Below are 20,319 nucleotides of genomic sequence, written 5' to 3'. Positions count from 1 at the left end.
TGACGATATTGGTAATAAGTGTCTATTCTTTTTCTTTTCTTTTTCTTTCTTCAGGCATTGATTTTAAAATCCGCACAATAGAATTAGATGGAAAAAAGATCAAGCTTCAGATATGGTATGTTAATTAAGTTTCCGTAGAAGTAAACTTCTTTTTAAAGGGGTTTTGTTGTTACAAAAAAAAAAATTCTATTCCTCCCCAGGCTCCTCCGGTCTACGGGCCACCTCCCCTGCAGCCGGCCGGATCCTCCTCTTCCGGTCATGAAGTGTACGTTCGCTGCTTTCTCCTTCCTGCAGGTCAATGCACCCGCTCACTAGTAATGTAGTGTTCATTGCCAAGCAGGCAATGCCAAACCCGATGCTGGGACTGCGCATGCGCACTGCTCGCAGCAATAGTATATGAACACTGGCTGTGACAGCGCGCATGCGCAGTCTCGGGAATATCCCAGCATAGGATTTGGCAATCCCTGCTAGGCAGTAAATGCTACATCACTAGTGACTGGGTACACTGACCTGCAGGAAGAAGAATGCCGAGAATGGACGCTTCGTCTCAGGAAGAAGGGGATCGATCTGGCTGGAGGTGAGGTGACCCGGGGGACTACAGGAGCCAGGAGAAGATTGGTGAGGAGAAAAACTTGTAAGAAGGCTGCCTGGTGGAGGAATGGGTATTTTCTTTTCTAATGACAGAACCCCTTTTAAGTACAAGTCTATTGCTAGTTTTGATATTTTCTACTTCTGACCGGTATTACAACCAGTGACATTGGGTATGTAGGTTAGCAGGACACTGGTAGTTCTGATCTGATTAATGTAGTAATATGAGGCGGTCATGCCTATGATCAAAGCTAACTATACATTTTAGATGGCTGTTGACTGAATGCTCATTTGGTCGACGACTATCTCTCGACTCTCTTCCAATCCCTTAACAAGATGCCCTCTGATCTATTATGCAGGTGATAAATGGCATTCATATGTAACTTCTATTCAGTTTGTTAAAACCATACTGCTGTGATAAGATCTGTGGTCTGTAAGGAGTTATTACGCTGCATCCTGAACTTATAATTGCACATCAAAGCCGTGACCTTGCTCTTTCTTTAATCTTCTCCGTTCTAGAGCATGTTATTTACCTCCAAGGATCGGTTGGAACCATAAATTGTAGTGCATTGTAATTTTATTTTCCTGGCATCAAGAAGGGCTTTTTTTCCCCCAGTCCTATGACTGAGAAGGAGTTGGGTATACAGATAGTGATGTTGGCAAGGACTGCACAATACGTTTTTAATGCACCGTGATTCATAGTTGATACATAATTATTGGACTTCTTTAATAGCCTATCTTCTATCCATAGAATAGGGGTAAACTCCTTATGATGAGTGGGGGTCTCACTGCTGAGAATAGGGGTCCTGTTTCCCCCCTCCTCCGGCTGCTCTCACACAGGGCATATTGTCATTGCACGCATACAACATCAGTAGTCCATTGGTTTGTATCAGGCTACTGGTGGTGTTTGGAAAAAATTGCAGCATGCTGTATCTTGGTGCGTATTACATGTGCATATATGCCAAGATAGTGCATGGGGATTGGCAGCATGCAGCAATTGGGCATGTCATTGCATACTTGCTGTGTTCCGGTGAGGGAGACTTTCACATTTTCGTGTGAGCCCAGCTGGCGTACTGCACCCCTTGCTGTGAGGGGAAGATTGAATGGAGCAATGGTCGCGCGTACAGTGCTGCCTAATTTACTTTCAGTGGGACTACCGGAGATAGCAGAGTACAAGTGCTTGGCAATTTCCAGCAGCTCCATTGAAATGATCACAATCGCTCTCCAGACCTCCGTTTTTTCAGAGGTCTGACAATTCGCAACATTGAAAATATCTGAATTCCAATGACTGACTATTTCTGTCTGATGACACATGCTCTCTATTCAGGGACACGGCAGGACAGGAGCGCTTCCGTACAATTACTACAGCATATTACAGAGGAGCCATGGTGAGTGTCCAGTTCTTTCTCTACAGCCCTCTGCTTTGTACATGTAGTGTGTCTATTATAGGGGCTGGACAAATCCCGAAAGCCGTGCAGCTGTTGTACGGAGTCATTTGCTAGCGGTGACTAACTTTTTTTTTTTTTGTTTTCTGTTTGTCTATGAAAGTTCTCCTACATTGGTATAATGGCTCCTTGTTTTGTCCACCCTGATTTATGTACATTTTAATATATTTTCTTAAAGGAGATATCTGGGACTTGAGAAAGTTAGCTGTGGCTCCACTTCCTTGGAACATGTCTGGGCATTGCAGTTCAGCCCTATGCACTTAAATGGGGAACAGCTGCAATATCCAACACTACTGCGGGTTATGGTGTAGAGGGAGACGGTAAACTTTTTGTTTTAGGGCCGCCCCCTCACTTTGGAAAACCCTTATATGGTATGTTCACACATGGTAGATTACAGATTACCCACATCGAAGTCCACCCCAAAATGGCGTAGATTTTATTGCAGATTCGCCATGGATTGCAACCTGCAGCATTTGGTGTATAGAATAGTGTAGTAGACTATGCTATACTATAATTAAAATATAGTGGAACTGAAAAGAGCCTTGTAAAACTGACACCAAAGTGGTGTCCCTTTCACTAACTGCCAATGGCTCTGTTACTTTCTGCTCAGGAAACCTCCTGACGTAACCCCAGCGTGTCGTAAATAAATACTGTGTGAATGCCCCCTTTATTGATTTGGTTACCTTTTAGCCCTAAAAGATAGTGGTGTGATCAGTAGGGGGCTGTTCATACTAGGATTTTCTCGTATGTCTAATGCATACATTGAACGTACAAGAAGAAAGGTATACAAACGCATGCCATATTAAGCATACCTGTATGTTTATAAAACCTATGCTAAACTGTTACCCATATGTTTGTATACGTTTTTGTGTCTATTTTCATATAAAAAAGTTTTTGACTGTAAACTTTTTTGTTCTTAATAAAGTTTTTTTGTAGTTGAACAACTTTCTTTTAATATATATTATAGTTTCCATGTGTTTAATTTTTGTTAATTATGGGATTGAAAAGTGTAGTATTGTCTGTCCACGATAAATTTAAAAAAAATAACCCTCAAATGTAGTAGTCAAAGGTATGCACCTATGGGTTATGTTTGACCATTTCTAATCAATGGGTACGTCAAGCAATACATTTTTAATATGTATATTTTTTTGGATGGATGGAAAAATCCTAATGTAAATGGCCCATAAGAAGGAAAACTCCTAGTTCATAAGTTGGTGATGCAGGGCGCCTCCAGGTGGATTTTGGGTCACAGAAACCTTTTACTCCCAGTAGTTGTCGGACCCCTACCTATCGGACCTATTTTTATCCCCAAACTCAAATGAATGTATGGGCTTGTTTTGCTTATAAATGTATTTTCATCTTCCAGGGTATCATGCTGGTGTATGATATCACCAATGAGAAGTCATTTGACAACATTAAGAACTGGATAAGAAATATTGAAGAAGTAAGTGATGATTTGCTTCTTTCTCTCGGCAGTTCCTCTAGTGTATCTTTAGAAATCTTGATAATGTGATTTATGTTGTAATGCTGGGATTTCTTATATGCTCCGGGACTGGACCAGCTAAATGCAAGGAATGTAAAAGACAATGGAACTTAAAATGTTAGTTTTAGGACAATGACATTCACCAGCCCACAGCAATGAAAGCTGCTAAAGCTGTAATTTGTACAATACCGCTTAATTGCTTCGGCTTTTTAGCGCAACTCTGTGTATTTGTTACATTGTAATGAAAGCGCACAATGAAAATGTCACACGCTGCGTTTGCTCTAAGAGTATCATTGTGGGTAAACTATTTGTCAAGATGCATATATTTCCTGATTAGCAAAATGCAGGTAGGCATTAACCCTTTAACCACTTAAAGGGGTTGTCTCGTGAAATCAAGTGGGGTTCAGCACTTCTGTATGGCCATATTAATGCACTTTGTAATATACATCGCGCATTAATTATGAGCCATACAGAAGTTATTCACTTACCTGCTCCGTTGCTAGCGTCCCCGTCGCCATGGATCCGTCTAAATTCGCTGTCTTCTGGCGTTTTTAGACGCGCTTGCGCAGTCCGGTCTTCTCCCTGGTGAATGGGGCCGCTCGTGCCGGAGAGCTGGTCATCGTAGCTCCGCCCCATCACGTGTGCCGATTCCAGCCAATCAGGAGGCTGGAATCGGCAATGGACCGCACAGAGCCCACGGTGCACCATGGGAGAAGACCCGCGGTGCATCGTGGGTGAAGATCCCGGCGGCCGTCTTGGTAAAGGAAGAAAGAAGTTGCCGCAGCGTGGGGATTCGGGTAAGTAATAAACTTTTTTTTTTTTTTTTTTTTTAACCCATCCCTTGGGTTTGTCTCGCGCCGAACGGGGGGCCTATTGAATAAAAAAAAAAAAAACCCGTTTCGGCGTGAGACAACCCCTTTAAGGACATGGCTCTTTTTTTTTTTTTCCATTGTCTGTTTTTCCTCCTCCCTCTTCTTTTTAAAAAAAACAACTTTTATTTATCCATCGACGTCGCTGTATGAGGGCTTGTTTTTTGCGGGGTGAGTTGTATTTTTCAATGGTACTATTTAATGTACCATATAATGTACTGAAAAAATGTTTAAAAATGCAAAGTGGAGGGAAATGGGGGAAAAAAAATTCCACTATCTTTAGGTGTGTCTTGTTTCTACGGTGCATAAACTGCAACAAAAATGACATGATAACTTTATTCTACGGGTCAGTACGATTACTACGATATCAAATCTTTATAGACCTATAGTAAAAGAATTACATTTTATTAAGACTAGATAAAAACCGGGCACACAACTAGTCTGCAGCTTGTGTTTGGAGAAAGAGCGCAGGCAACTAAAACATACAAACATGCATTATGACTCGGACAGGTACACTTAGGCTGGGGTCACACAGAACGGAATTCCAGCAGGATTCTCGGGGAATGGACGCACCGAAAAACCGCGATAATTCTGCTGGAAAAGTGCAGCTTCAAAATCTGTGGCCTTTAGCTGCAAGCTTTCGCCATCTGCATTCCGTTGCGGCTATCTCTCCCCATAGAGAGGAGAGAGGCCGCTGCGGAGAAGAGAAAATAATTGGATAGTTTTGAGCACCAATACTTAAGAAGGACATATCAGAGCTTGAGCGGGTACAAAGTTGGGCAACTAAAATAATAAATGGAATGGGCGGACTACAATACCCAGAGAGGTTATCAAAATTGGGGTTATTCACTGTAAAAAAAAGCCAGCTGAGGGGCGACTTAATAACTATGCATAAGTAGATCAGGGGACAATACCGAGATCTCTCCTATGATCTGTGTATACCCAGGACTGTGACTGTAACAAGGGGGCGCCCTCTACATCTAGAGGAAAGAAGGTTTCTACACTGACATAAGAGGTTCTTCACTGTAAGAGCAGTGAGACTATGGAACTCGCTAAAAGAGCCTGGATGCTTTTTTTTTTTAATATATATTACATGTTCTAGTCAATGATTACTTGAGAAGGGCTTTTGATCCAGGGATTTGTTCTGATTGTCAGATTTGGAGTTGGGAATACATTTTATTCTTCTCTCTAAAATAAAGATCGAATCCTTCCTCTGGCTCAACATTGGGGAGCATAATAGTCTGAACTAAATAGTCACAGTGTGTAAGACTGAAATAAGTCACATGTCTGTGATGTTCTTTCCCAGCATGCCTCGTCTGATGTGGAGCGAATGATCCTGGGCAATAAATGTGACATGAATGAGAAGAGACAAGTATCCAGGGAGAGAGGGGAAAAGGTAGGTGATTCTCCATCCTTCACTGTGACAATATCCTGCTGCCCCTTTACTCTGCACTTCTCCTTGGCAGTTTGTAAGCGAGCACAACATAATGATTGACACATCAAAAATGCAGATTCAAATGCTGCTTTAGTGTAAGGCGCTGCACAAAAAAACACATCTAAGTTCAAATTTGGCACGCCAGAAAGTGCCCAGATAGACGAGGGTATAGAAGGGAGGGGGAGTGGAAGAAACGGAGAAGTCAAAAGCTGTCACCTAGTCTGAAAAACTTGCACCAGGGAAGTCCACATATATGATATTCAGGGAGACCAGACTGCCTCAAACTTAAAGTATCATTCATCATATTGGTGAGCCGATCATTCTTTGTTCGTAACCGACTCTACTGGGATGGAACTAGTTTTCCAGCTCCTAGCCAGAGTCCTTCTAGCTGCCAAAAATATATAGTAAGTGAACATTTAACAAGGCCTTGTATTGAATCTTGAACCCCTTAATGACCAAGCGCGGTAGATTTATGGCGCTTGGTCCTGGGCTTTAATCCCGGCCTATAGTAAAAATATGGCCTAAGATTAAAGCTTCTTCTTCTGCAATCGAGCAGGTCGGGTCCTCAGCTGTCAGACGCAGCCAAGGACCCGGAGGATAAGTGTTTTTTTAACAGTTTCTGCCTTCTCCTTTTTAAAGTGCTCGATATGTGCTAAGAGTTAAAGCGAAAGTGCTAGTTCCGCTATGTGACCCAGTGACCACATGACCGCTGCATGTTCTCACCTATAACTCTTGCTCCTATCGATGCCCCAGCTACAGTTGAAAAGTGTGAAAATAGATTTAAAAAATAGTAACAAAAACAAGTAAAGAAAAATTGCAGAATAAAAATATATACCACAAAAAAAAAGATCCACAGTCGACACCAACCAAAACAGTCGCCGTATTCGCCCTGTAATCCAAAATTATACAGATTATATATTCAAACATTATTGCCTTTTACGGCTTTTAATACAGTGTGAGATTTGATAAATATTCATAGTCTGGCATCTAATCTTGCGTATTTCTGTAGTTTTCAGACTGTATCTATTAAGTCACCAATTCTCAGGAAACCCCCTGTTAAGCCATTAACTAAAATTGTGAAGTTGAAATGCCTGGTACTGTCAGGCCGTGAATCACGATTTTCTCACCTGTGTGAAGCCGGCCTAATTCTACCCACAAGGGGATCTGAAATAGAAAATGAAGCTGGAATAGTCTAGCCAGTCTAGAGGCTTGATAATATATAATGATGTGAGATATTCCCAGGCTGCCCTGTTCATGTCAGACACACTAAGTCTAAGTTCCTATGCCCCTCCCCTGCGTGCCCCATATGACTTTCCAAAGTTCGCTTAAGAGGAATTTTAACTGCTAAAGGGACATTGAACGTCTGACCTCAATTGCTTCATGTATTTCAAGGCCTAGCCATTGTTGACAGAAGCCATCCAATCCAGCGAAGACACCGATAAATTAGACTAGCCGCATAAATCACTCCATGTTGCTTTACTTATTAGTGGCTAGATGGCCCCATAAAGGGTAACTCCCAGATATGGTAAGCTTACAGCGTTCTACCTAATCTCAATTTACATTATAGGGTGGTGAAACATTTCCAGTTAAGCTTTGACTTTTTAAGAGCTTCTGAGTCTTTGGAATTTTTAATTCCAGGCCAGAAATCTCCAAAAATCATTGCAGCAGATGGTATATGTTAGGGAGAGTGGTTGGGTGGGAGGAGGGGAAGGGGGGGGGAGTGGGGGGGGGGGGGTTTAATCTGTGAAAAGGGCACATTTGTGTTCCCCGTTGCCCACAGTAATGCAGCTAATAGGATATAGCTGAATGCACTCCTTTTTTTTTTTTGTTTGTTTGTTTTTACATTGTGTTTTTGTGTCTTCTCTCTAATCCCAGCTTGCTATTGATTATGGAATTAAGTTTCTTGAAACCAGTGCAAAATCTAGCATCAACGTGGAAGAGGTAAGAACCGATCAACTCCAATACCCTTTGTAGTAAATAAATTCACCCTTTAGTGAGCCAAGTTAAGTTTCCATATGTATACTGGGTTATTGCTTATACAACAATTCCCTGATCTATTTCAGTGTTTGCCACTATGCAATATTCCATTTGTCACTGGAAAGTAAGCTTGGAAATGCTGGCAGCTACCCATGTTGGTGGCGGACGGCTGCATTATGGGAGCTTCCCTATATGAGCTCTTAATTAGGCAGCCTCTTTAGTATTTTATTTTTTTTAAATAAGTACTTGAGTTACACATTTGCTTTACAAGAGGTAAAGTGAACAACTTGTCAGTTTTATGAACACGATCGGAACAGAAAATTCTAATTTTTTTTTTTCAGGCATTTATCACCCTTGGTCGTGACATCATGACAAAACTCAACAGAAAAATGGTTTGTATCAGTAGAACTTGACTTTTTTTCTTAAGTGACCATTGCCAAAACGCCCCAGAATGACCTAACATAACTCCATGTGATAACCAAATTTGGTTCAGCACTCCCAATTCTGGGTGTTTGGTGAAAAATATCTTGGGCAATATCCATATATAGAAAATCCATGGCATACCTTTTCAGGTTACATACAAAAATGAGTAGCCTGGAAGTTGTGCTGTGGATCTTCTATATATGAGCTCTTAATGGTGTCCTTGTGCTAACCACCCTTCACCCTTCTCTTGATGGACATGGTTTCCTGTATAAGTGGGATGCAAGGAGCTGAGAGAGGCAGGGAAGTGGAAATGAAGTGTTGCAGGACAGGAGCTGGTTGTTGGCGGCCAATGCTTCTAATTACAAGCAGATGGCGCTGGCTACCTTCATGTAGATGGTACATTGTGCAATAAAAAAAAACTGCCGCTTACACCTCTCCAAGCTGTAAGCTTTATTTAAAGTGATTCTGTCACTATCTTTTCCCAGCCTCCTCTGAGAGTAACACAAGCTGATAAGTGATATGTCTGCTGACTGTATCTGTGCAGTAGTTTGTGAGAAACTTGCATTATAATAGTAGCAGCCACATAGAGGACTACAAGAAGTGATCATCAATATTCATGAGCTGAAGCTAGCAGTATCCATCCACCCTGCCCTCCAGCCGCTGATTGACTGCTTTCTGCCTATTAGTGTGCATAGAGAGAGAGCTGTCAATCAGTGGCTGGTGGGCGTGGCTAGCTACAGCTCATGAATATAAAGTAGTATTCCTCTGTCTGGCTGCTATTGATAAAATGCAAGTTTCTCTCAAACTACTGCACAGATACACACCGCATAATACTGTATCACTGTAATCGACTTGACTGTACCTACCTTGTGCTGCCCTCAGAGCGCTGTACAAAGCTGTTGACCGATTCCCTTTAACAACTCCGACCCCCCCCCCCCCCCCACACACACACACACACACACACACTCTCTCCCTTCTCTGCTGGAGCCTGGAAATTAAAGGGGTTTTCCCATCTCAGCCTTTCATAGCTAAGAGGGGAAACCACCGCGATGGCTACCTGTTGCACTAAACGCTCGGCTCTTTCCGACAGGTGGTGGGAACAAAGCTTCTGGATTTTCCATCCCCGCCATAAAAAGCCAAGATGGGAATCCCCCTTTAAATATTCTCCCCACCCCCTTCAGTTGCTACAGAACCTGACAAGTCAGTGTGACTGACTTTTGGCTTTTATAAGAAAATGAGTCTTTTAGCTTGTACTGTGGATACTGCAGGTGAAGGAACAAAATGCCAAAGTAGTTTCATTCCATAGTTTAAATTCCATTTCAATTCATTACAATTACCAAAATTACCTGAGTGAAAATTCCTTAATTTGAGAAATGGTGAGCAAAGGTGTCCGTAGTCTTTAAGGCAGTGGGATATGTTGTATTGCCTTGTTTGATATATTTTCCTAGATCTTAGACTTCTCTGTTTTTTGTTTTTTTTTTCCTTTTCCCAGAATGAAAGCAGCACTCCCGGTGGCGGAGGTCCTGTAAAAATTACAGAGAAATCGGCAAAGAAAAGCAGTTTCTTCCGTTGTGTGTTACTTTGATGAACTGAGGCACGCTAATGGGAGAAAGAGATGGACTGTGGCACAGCTGATTGAATGGCTCCTCGCCAACCGCAGGTGCTGCAAAAGGCCTCTACGGGGAAAAAATAAACTTGCTGTTTGCGGAAAGCACCCGATATCAGACAGTTGCTGATACGGATTTCTGGAGTGGAAGATGACATTGGGGAGCCTTTTCTTATTTTTGGAAAGAACACACAGGAACAAACAGACTGATATCAAAAGCTTAATCCTCCCTCCTCTTCTTATTTGGCTCCATTTTGGGTAAAGGTTCTTGTCTTACACAAAACCAATCTTATTCTGTCTCCTGATCGGTAGTCATTGGTTAAGGCTGTGATGCAGTCAGTTTATTACAGATTTTATTAACTGGAAGAAGCATGGTGGCCTTACTTATTTTCCATCTGCTGTTTGCTGCCTGTGAACTCTGTAATGTATTGGAACCAAATGATGAAAGGGACTGTTGTGGGGTACATCGTTTTGACAAGCAAATCTAGCTTAAAATGTAACTTTGATGTAGGGTCATTGGCAGATCCCACACGACGGCAGTGAGATTTGCTTTAAGCTGTTATGTATCTGAAATTGAGCCATACTGAAAAGTAAATCTGATGCACATGAATAGTAACGCAGATAGGAAATGTATACTTAGTTGGTATGAATGTGTATAACCCATTCTGACTCCCTTAGATCATGCACTGTAGCACTTCCTACAAGGAGGTCATTATACGTTCATGGCAATTATTAGATGTGACCTCTACATTTCTGCTTCCTCGCTTAACCCCTAATTCCACTCCATGAATACCCTTGCTGACTTCTTCCCCCATGCTATAATTTACTTGCCGTCCATCACGTGGTCCTGCTTCAATGTGAATTCTCTCACAGTAAGTCTTTTGTCTGCTTCTGAGCAGGTGCTTTCTCCTTGCTAGATTTCCTTTGAGGCAGTAGACTGTATATAAGTGAATAACTTAGTACTATTTTTTTTTTTTTTACTTTTAACCTTAAAATAGTTTTAATAAAGTTCCCAAGTACTAAGTGTTTTCACCATGTCTTCATAGGAGCAGTAGGTAAACCATTCTCGGGGTCCTGAGACTATTAGCAGTGCCTGAGGAACTTTCAAAATAATTCTAGGTCTCTGCAGATTCTTAGAAACCAACTTAGACACAATTTCTCAATTTTTTTTATTTTTAACTATAGGGCTAAATTAGTGCTCCACGTGTCATTGGGCAGCTTTAGTCCTATTCACACTTCATGGGTGTAAAGCGTTGCCAGTCTTATTGGACAACAGGTTGGACAACCTGTTATATACAAGACTTTCTAGTTTACAAAAACATTAAGGAACCTCTGACAGATTACTGTGTAGAGGTACTTATTTTTGTAAGGGACTACTCCTCAAGAGGAACCAAAGCTAATTCTCAACGTTCTTGGTTTACATTTTATATGTATATATTTTATTCAGACTCATTGTTCACCTGCTACTATATATATATTTTTTTCTTCTTGTTTCAGAGGGGTTGGATAATTTTTGGTTGAGACAATAAATTCATACCCCAGCACCCTTTCAATGCGTAGATCTTGACGATGCTTTACTACATCAATGATTGATCAGCTCATGTTCTTATGAGGACATATATGCACTGACTTGGGGGATTTGGAACAAGGCCAGGAGAAACCATACTGTATTTCTGAAGGACAAGTGTTCAGTATAGCGAATTACATTGTTTGGAACTGACTTATGAAAACCACAATAGGATTGTATGAACCTTTAAAGGAATTAAGTTCCATTCCTAAAACATTTTTGTGCTTGGTTGAAGACACAACCCATTGGGAATCTGACTTCTGTTCTTGCTTTTTTGTGTTTTTAGCATGTGAGAGCTATATACTTGGTAATTCCCTGTGAGCCAGCAAAGCCTGATACATTCTGCACATCCCGAGACATAACTAGCCTCTTACTGCCATGTCTCTCGCCATTCTACATAACTGAGCTTGTGCGGGCTGGTGCCCTGGATGACGTCAGTCTGTTGTAAATCTAAAGCTGCTGATTTTATGTCTTAATTTTATTTTGCACATTCTATTGGTGGGTAAAAAACATGGCTTGAAAGTATTAATTTACTGATTTGCTCCCAATGCATTCTTCGCGGTTTTCTCTGCTATTCCTATTTTGTGCATTTTTCAGTATTCAAATTTTTTTTTTCTTTTCTTAAATTATCAACTTCTGGTCTGTGAAATAGTTGCAGTTTTCCAGTCATTTTTCCCCCCTTTTTTACAAAAATACATGTCTTAATTCACCCAAGATGTCAGACAGATCACATCCTTTAAAAGTGCCATTAGTTATTTGTGATCAAACTTTACTATCATCGATGTGTTTGACATGAGCTTAGATGTACAAATGACCAAATCATTCTTGATACTTTTGCATATGCTTTGATTGTATTGGACATTTAACCTGCATCCTTCACATAAAGCTATGCTTGAAGAAGAAAATCTAAGGATTGTTTAATATAGAAAGGCAGGATGGAATTTTGACGATTAAGCCCCTGTTTTCTGCCCAGGAAGGCTCAAAGTGTTCCTCTAATGTTGCACTCCCGTGATATCCGGCACTGGATGAGAGACATGGCTTCATGCTAGACGACCTAGTTTGCAAGGCAACTGTATGACACCTAGACACACTGTGCATGATTCCTGTTCTAATTACTAGGACCCTTGCATTTTACTCTGAGTGTTGTATGGTTGCCTCATGAGCTGTACCGCGCAATGTGCTGTCCATAGAACGGTAGAGTTGGAAGGGACCTCCAGGGTCATCGGGTCCAACCCCCTGCTCAGTGCAGAATTCACTAAATCATCCTAGATAGATGTCTGTCCAGACTCAACACCTGATGTCCACATTGGGCAGGAGAGTAACATTGGAGGGAAACCTTTAAAGGGGATGTTCCACCAGAGATGGCCACTTTCCGTCTACCATGGCCAGGGTGAACAAGCTGATCACTCAGTCGTCCTCCTGTCCAACAGCTGATTTTGACAGAAAAACCCATTGCTGCTGCATGGGCATGCATTATTATTGCACAGCCATTCAGATGACAGACTGACTGTCTTGCAATACAAGGACAGTTAAAAGTTCATCAGAATGGCAGCCACTCTTACAGCGGCCCCTCCATTCTAGCGCATAGAAGCAGGTTCATCCTAAACAGTGACAAAGGGTTTTGGGTTTGGGTTTTAATCCCTTTAATTTAGACGTGGTTGTGCTTTCTAGAGTATGATTTGGTAATATCTTTCTGTAAAGGTATATTGTGGGGTAAAAGAAAAAAAGTGCTGCCAAAGACCTTTAAGAGCATGGTACCATAGGAACCCAAACAATTGGAGTAAATGGCCAACATGTCTGGACCTTACATACTGTATACTCCAAACACTGAGCCTTATGTAAAAATGATAAGCCCATAATAACCAGTCATCTTCAAGCTTTAATTTTTTTTCATGGCAACCTATAAAAAGGCAGCTTTACTGCGGTTGCTGTATTGCTTTGCATTTTGTCCATTTTAGAGCTGCGGCCCTGTATGTAGCGTGCGCAGAACATGTCTGCTTTGTGGCAAGTTACGTGCACATTTTGCTGGGCTTTGCTAGAGATTTCACCTTCTATGTTGCAGCAAACACACAAGATTGTAGATTTAAAAACTCACAGCAGTAAAGTCTGCCGTGTGCATTTAAAACATTCCATCACATATAACATACTGTGCTTGGTCGCAGGTGTTCAATATGGAATATGCAGGAAATGCGCAATTTATCTCTTAGCATGTTACCATGGCCCTAATGTGACAAGGCCTTGGAAATCCTTCTGATTAAGCAATTATTAGCAGAGCCATCGCTTGAGGCTTCTTTTAATTGGACGTGTGAGCAGACTTCTGCTGAGAAACATTAGAGATCAACTTTAATGGAGATTTTAAATTGGATAGAGTAACCCTTTTTCATTTTGGTAGGTAATTAGTCTTAAAGGGAGCCTGTGTGCAGTTTTACAGGGAAGCAGGGCTGAAGCTCACTTGTGTATAGGATGATGGTAGCATCGAGTGAACGTGCTCATTTAGGACAATTACTTCATCGAGCATCGCTTTTTTTCGAGTAACTGCCTACTCGGGCGAAAAGATTCGGGGGGGTGCAGCAGGGTGGAGCTCTCTCTCTTCCCACGCCCTACTGCAACCCCCAGCGCACCCCGAATCTTTTCGCACGATTAGGCAGTTACTCGAAAAAAGCGATGTGATGGTCGAGTAATTGCTCTAAACGAGCACGTTCGCTCATCTCTAATAACATTCACTTGGATTCCTCTCCACAAGTGCTCTGGATGTGGGACTTCTTACTCAACTGCTCTCCCTCTGTGTCCAATGTGCACTGATGGATAGCTGCACTGCAGCTGTGGAGCAGCTCAGTGGAGTGAGAGCCGAGCACTTGGGGAAGAAGCCCCCCATATAGAGCAATTGTGGAGGAGAAGATGATCAACTTGCATCAGTCATGGTGCTACCATCATCACACACAGGTATGCTTCAGCCCTGCTCCCCTGCCCCTATATAGTGCAATAAGCAGTTTTGCATCTGCGCAACTGCTGACACTCCCTTTTTAAAGCCCTTCTACTTTAATGTGTGATTCAGCTAATGTAATGTTGACCAGTACTCATTACTGTCATTTACATGAAGCAGGGGGTCCGTAGTATGGAGACTAACTATCCCCCTCTTCATACTTGTGCCTGTGCTACTGTTGGGTTCTTCTACACAAGCATAAAAACTGCTGAGCCATCAGCCAACATATAACCATTGACTGTTCATGGACATAATCGCTTAGGCTGATGGTCCGGCATATGAACGTTCATGCCTGGTCGTCTGCCTTGGCAAAGAGCTTTCCTCTCATTCCTGGTCTTTTATAGCTGCCTATACACATTAATAGCAGTCTGCTGTGTTTGAAAGTTTTTAACGTGACTGTTCCTCTATTCCCCATGGACATAAATGACACCTGAGACGGCCTTCAGCTACTTAAAGGGCCACTTCAGCAAAAACACTTTTCCATCCTTGCTACCCCCCCCCCCCCCTCACCTAATTGTCACATTCTGGAGGAGGAATCGTTGTACACAGCCATTTTCATGCATTGCAGCCCCCTTTCTGATGCTTATCAGGCACCATCTTGAGAATGAGGTTTTATTTTACTTTTTCATATCAATTGCATAATGCATCAGCACAACATTCGCTATACCAGCCTGCTTGCTGGGGGGGGGGGGGGGCAGTTTAATTCTAATTGTCTGACTTCTATATTCTTCTAAATAAACTGCAGACCATAAGTATATAGTCAGCAAGGTGAGCTGTGATCTCCTCTATTATAACTGTGTGACAGCTGTGGCGTCCTCATCAGTAACCGTGACAGGAAATGTGTGTTCCCCTCCTTGGTAGTTTCTGTGAATAGAATTCTTGCAACAGAATCACTCAGATTGTGAAACGGACTAGTTTTCAGAAGGGCATGACACCAAGTAAATCAGAACTGGTCAGAATTGAAATCGCATGACTATCTAAGGAGAAAGAGGGCAGGAGTTTCAGATAGAGAGGACATTAACCAAGGTAACACTAGCTTACTTATATATACTGGGTGGGTATAGCTGCATAATGAAAGAAAAAAATCGCTGGCGTGACCTTTTAACTACTTCTCTATGCTACAGACTTGCATGCATGTAATATCGTGCTTACACTGGAGTTGTTATGGTAGCATTAATAATAGACTAGATCTTCTGAGTACCACGCGCATTGTTTTGTTAACAGTGATGGTCACATGACAGACTGTCCAGACGTTAGTTTGTTACCATGGCAACTCCAGAGCAAGCAGAAAATCTCTGTAAGGAGAGCAGGGGGACCATGTGCATTTTTAAGTTATCTTTAAACTGCAGGTTCACCGATGATCAATAGATGTAGAAGCCTATAGTTCATGTAGGTGGTAAGACAGTGCTGTACAGACTGCGTATAGACCCTTGAAGGTTGTCTTAATACTGGCTTTATTTTAAATGGGGCTTATAATTTGACATCTTTTGTGTTCAGTATACCACTGTCCTCTAGTGCAATCACAAGGAAATGCTTCAGTTGCGTATTGTGAAACTTCTTTAAGACCACTACTTAAAGATGATGGCTGATATGCATCATATGTGGTGGAACTGGAATAAAAAAGTCTCTGGAAATGTTTTTTTTTTTTGTTTGTTTTAAAGGCTCCACTGTATTCACTTGTTTTAGTACATTTTGAGACTAGTGCAGAGTGAAGAAGCATCTTAACGATAATCTCTGTAAATTGGTAAAATGGTATAAATTTCAAATTTATCTGATCTGTTTCATAAGACATTTCTTTGTGTAATTACTAGTGTGTAAATGGCGATGCATTACAGGAAATGACTTTGTGGGGAACTGTTTCCTCTATAAAATGGCTATATGATTAGTTGAAGTTAATAGGCTTATGTCAATTCTTTACTGATCGAAGATACTTTTAGCGTATGTATTTTGACACCGGAGCAAGAATCAAAAGTATTTTACATGTTAATACTTAGTGCGGCTTCTTTGGCCCTAATAACATAAGATACTCTTCATGGCATACTTTTCTATTGCTGTCTGATACACTTCAGCTGGTATTTTCCCTCCATTCATCCTGTAAATGTCTGGCGAGTTCTCTCAATGGAGATGAATGATCATATTTTTTGACCTGACATTCCAGTTCAACTCAAAGATGTTCAGTAGGGTTAGGTCGGAACTCTGTGCAGTCCAATTGTGGAACATCTATATTCTAAAACCAACATAAAACAGCGTTGGATGTGTGACGAGGCGCATTGTCGTGTTGGAAGTATTGCTGACCCTTTCCAGAGTATTGCCACATTGTCAGCAACACATTATTGTCTACAATGTCAGGGTAGACCTCTGTATTCATGATTCTTGGCACTATAACCAACAGAGCAAGACCATGCCACGTAAACCATCCCCAGAACATAACGGAACCTCCACTGTGGTTAACTGTTAGGGAAATGCCTGTTGCCCAAGTGCATTGTGCTAACATCTGATATGAAGATGGAGTTGTGTGTTTCATCACTCCATAGAACGTTCTTCCATGGCTCAACTGTCCAGTGAAGACTCTTCTTGCACCATTGTAGATGAAACAATGCATCTTCCTTGAGAGAACTCCTCAGATGTTTGCAGGATGAATGAAGGGAATAACACTGAAGTTTATGACTCAGTAGTAGAAAGTATGCCATGGAGAGTATCCAATGCCTTTCGGGCCAAAAGAGGTCCCACTAAGATTTAACATATGGAAATAAATACTTTTAATGCTTCCTCAGGTGTCCAATTGCTTTTGATACGATAATGTAGATCACCACTGATCTACCGGGCTTCTTGATTATCCCCAACAAGGATGTTCTTCTATATTGACAGGCTTTAGAGTAGCCATTTACTGCCCACTTCTGCCACCATGTCACTCTCCAATTTAACAATGGAAGAGATAACTAGTGCTTCTGCTAGTTTTTATTTCTCAGAGTACTGAGCCTACATTTTAATTTTGCTATTTAAATGAAAAGCAAATGATTAAGCTGAGAGCTGAGCTAGGACTGTGCTGCTAGAAGGAAAACGCATCTTGGTAGCGGTCAACCAAACCATTAACCCTTTGCAATCCAATTTTGGATTCAGGGTTTCCTAGGGGTTTTTCTTTCTGCAATTATACAATGGCGCCAACTGCTGGCTAGAGCCAGTACTGCGGTATAGGACATGCTGGAGAGGCCTCCGACAACAGAGCGGCCAGTAATTTACAGTAAGAATACCCTGCCGGACTTCTTCCGACATCGGAGCTGTACAGCCTTCAATCAGAATGTTTTTAGACGTCAGACAGTGGATTGGAAAGGGTTAATCTCCACTTGGATTTATTACATTATACAAAAAATACATTTTAGCCAGGGAACCTCTCTTAAGCTCTCTACTAGTCGCTCAGCAAGTCGCACATATCCCTGTCCCATCACAGCCATTGATGACCTTCCAGTGGTATATGTATGGAAGCATATGTGATGAATATGCACTGGGCAGGCTTAGATTGTGCCCGTCGATGTACTGTATATGGGAGAAAGAGCTTCTTACTGCTTCAGGAGCAAGTATCACTACTTTGCACTGTATATGATATATGTGCATGGAAACAAACAATAGCTCATTTTAAAATATTTTACTTTCTTTTTGACTGTATGAAGCAAAATGTGTTGAGTATTTTTGTTAATGTGAAAGCCGCTTATGTTCTAAATTTTCTGTAGCAATCATCCCAAGAAGAGATGGTTTGTCTGACTGAGGCTGTAGATGGTGCATAGAAGAGCCACTTGGTCACTGCCGTCACCACTCACTGGATCACATATGAGCTATTTAAAATGTACAAGCACCTTTGATCCTCAAGAGCTCGTTACAGCCTTGGGCGGTGTGTCCCTCCCCATTTCCTTTAATGACTGAATGTATATTATTATTTCATTCATATGTGAGGTAAATGTTTTATTTCTGCAAACCTAATAAATATTCTGGGATTTTAGTTGCCTTTTTGTGCAAAGTTTCACCACCTCTCTTGAATTTTGTTATGATTCAGTTTGCAAAAATTATATAAATAATCTATCCCGCACTCACTCACTCACTGACTCGCCACATTTTCTCTATTTTGCTGGTGTTGTACAAATGTGAAAGTAATCAAGCAACTGCATAATTAGCCCCCTAGTGCTACAAAAAAAGTTTAGGAATAATCTTTAAAAAATCCTAAGGTACAAAGTTTTCTACTTTTATATTTATTGTGGTAAAATAGGTTTTGTGTTTTTTGTTTTTTTTTTTGTTTAAACCACAACCATCTGTACTATAAAATGAACATGTTATATACCCCATGTTGTGAAGGCAGTAACTTCCCTCCCCCTGCAAAAAGAAAAATTCTATATCAAAAGGTCATATCAAAGAACATCTTCACTGAAATGAAATGCAGTTACCGCAATGCAGAGTAGGGCTGTCACAACCTGCCAGTAGACCGAGGATACTATTCCTCCTTGGTGCCATAGGGAGTCTTTCAGGCTGGGCTGGCGCTAGGTTTATGTGAGCCCTTGGGCACAAGCAGCAGTAAATCAGCAGTGAATACATTGGCCATAAAACGTTGGTTAAAAGCTTAAAAGCTCTACACAGGTGTTTTACAGACCATGTATGTGATACTGTTTTATATATAGTACTGTTACATAGAGTTGTCACAGGTAACGTCCTGTCTGACTGGAGTTCTTCAGTTCCGTTTTTTTTATCCAGTCCAGACCACCATGATGACTTCTCACAGACACAACTTGTCTCTGTGGAATTTAACACACAAACCTCTTTTGGTTCCTTGCTTTTCCATCACCCTCCCTATATTATCTACACCTTTATACAGTCCTACCTTTTATAGTAACCAAGATAATGGTAAAACCAACTGTAGTATCTCACACAGTAGTACTGTCCCCATTTCTGTGCCCACTGTAGGCCCCTCACAGTAAGTGCTGCTTATAGTGACCATCACACAGTAATAGTGACCCCACTTACAATTAATGCCCTCTTTGTTCTCACTCAATAATACCCTTTTTTGCCTCCACTCAGCAATACTGTTCCCTTTTGTCGTCTTCACTAATAATGCCCCCTTCAGATATAATGCACCTGTTTGCCACATTTTAGAAATAATGCCCCCTTTCAAAAAAATAATGTCCCTGTTTTCCCACTTTCAGAAAGAATGCCTGTTTTCACCCTTTTAGAAGTTATGCCCCCTTTTCAGAAATAATGCCCTCTTTTAGTAGTAATGCCCACAATGTTTCAATGTATGGAATTGAAAAAAAAAAAAGTCCATACTTGCCTCTTGTACTGCTCCCTGGCAGCTGTAATGGGCGCTCTGTCCCCTGCTCACTTCCATATTGTGCAGTCACGTGACAAACCTAATAGTTGGGACCATTAACTGACTATGGCAATCATGGGTTTGTCACATGCCTGCACAATGCAGAAGGGAGCAGGGAACAGAGTGCCCATTACAGCTGACGGGTATGTGTTGTGGTGTTTTTTTTTGTTTTTTTTTTTAACACGCTTAAGATTAAAATCAGGGGACCCAAGTGCTGTGCCTAGTCCAGCAACCAAGGCCCCCCGTGACACATCTGTGGTCACAAAGTGAAGTGGGCCCCCCTCAGGCTCACTGGGCTCTGGCATCTGCCCAGGTTTGCAGTGAGGTGATGCCAGGCCTGTTGTTAAGCAATGCTTCCTGGTAGAAGGTATGCAAATTAGTTTTCTTCTTTCTAGAGGAGAGCTGTCTCTCTAAAGACACCTATAAGTAGTGATCCTATAAGTCAATGTCCAACCCATTAAATAACCTTTAAGCCAAGGCAAAGTCGCTCTCATTCCTTTTGGCTTGGCTAAAATCCGTAGTCAACTTTCAAGGCTTTTTAATGGGTGGAACACTGACTTACAGGGTAACTACCTAGAGGTGGCTGTAAACAG

The 20,319-nt window shown here is 41.5% G+C and overlaps 1 protein-coding gene across 1 annotated transcript in view; it reads left to right on the top strand.

Moving 5' to 3' along the window:
* RAB8B (RAB8B, member RAS oncogene family) overlaps positions 1 to 18,370 on the top strand; it is a 30,073-nt gene extending 11,703 nt beyond the window's left edge. Inside the window, exons 2-8 of the mRNA XM_066592300.1 lie at positions 55 to 115; positions 1,916 to 1,976; positions 3,400 to 3,477; positions 5,692 to 5,781; positions 7,696 to 7,761; positions 8,139 to 8,189; positions 9,713 to 18,370. Coding sequence (XP_066448397.1) covers positions 55 to 115; positions 1,916 to 1,976; positions 3,400 to 3,477; positions 5,692 to 5,781; positions 7,696 to 7,761; positions 8,139 to 8,189; positions 9,713 to 9,805 — 500 coding nt within the window. The 3' untranslated portion in view covers positions 9,806 to 18,370. The remainder of the gene's footprint in view (positions 1 to 54; positions 116 to 1,915; positions 1,977 to 3,399; positions 3,478 to 5,691; positions 5,782 to 7,695; positions 7,762 to 8,138; positions 8,190 to 9,712) is intronic.
* Positions 18,371 to 20,319: the final 1,949 nt, after the last annotated feature.

The sequence above is a fragment of the Eleutherodactylus coqui genome, chromosome 2, assembly GCF_035609145.1.
Source record: "Eleutherodactylus coqui strain aEleCoq1 chromosome 2, aEleCoq1.hap1, whole genome shotgun sequence".
NCBI lineage: Eukaryota > Metazoa > Chordata > Amphibia > Anura > Eleutherodactylidae > Eleutherodactylus > Eleutherodactylus coqui.
This window is presented reverse-complemented; position numbering and strand designations above follow the sequence as displayed.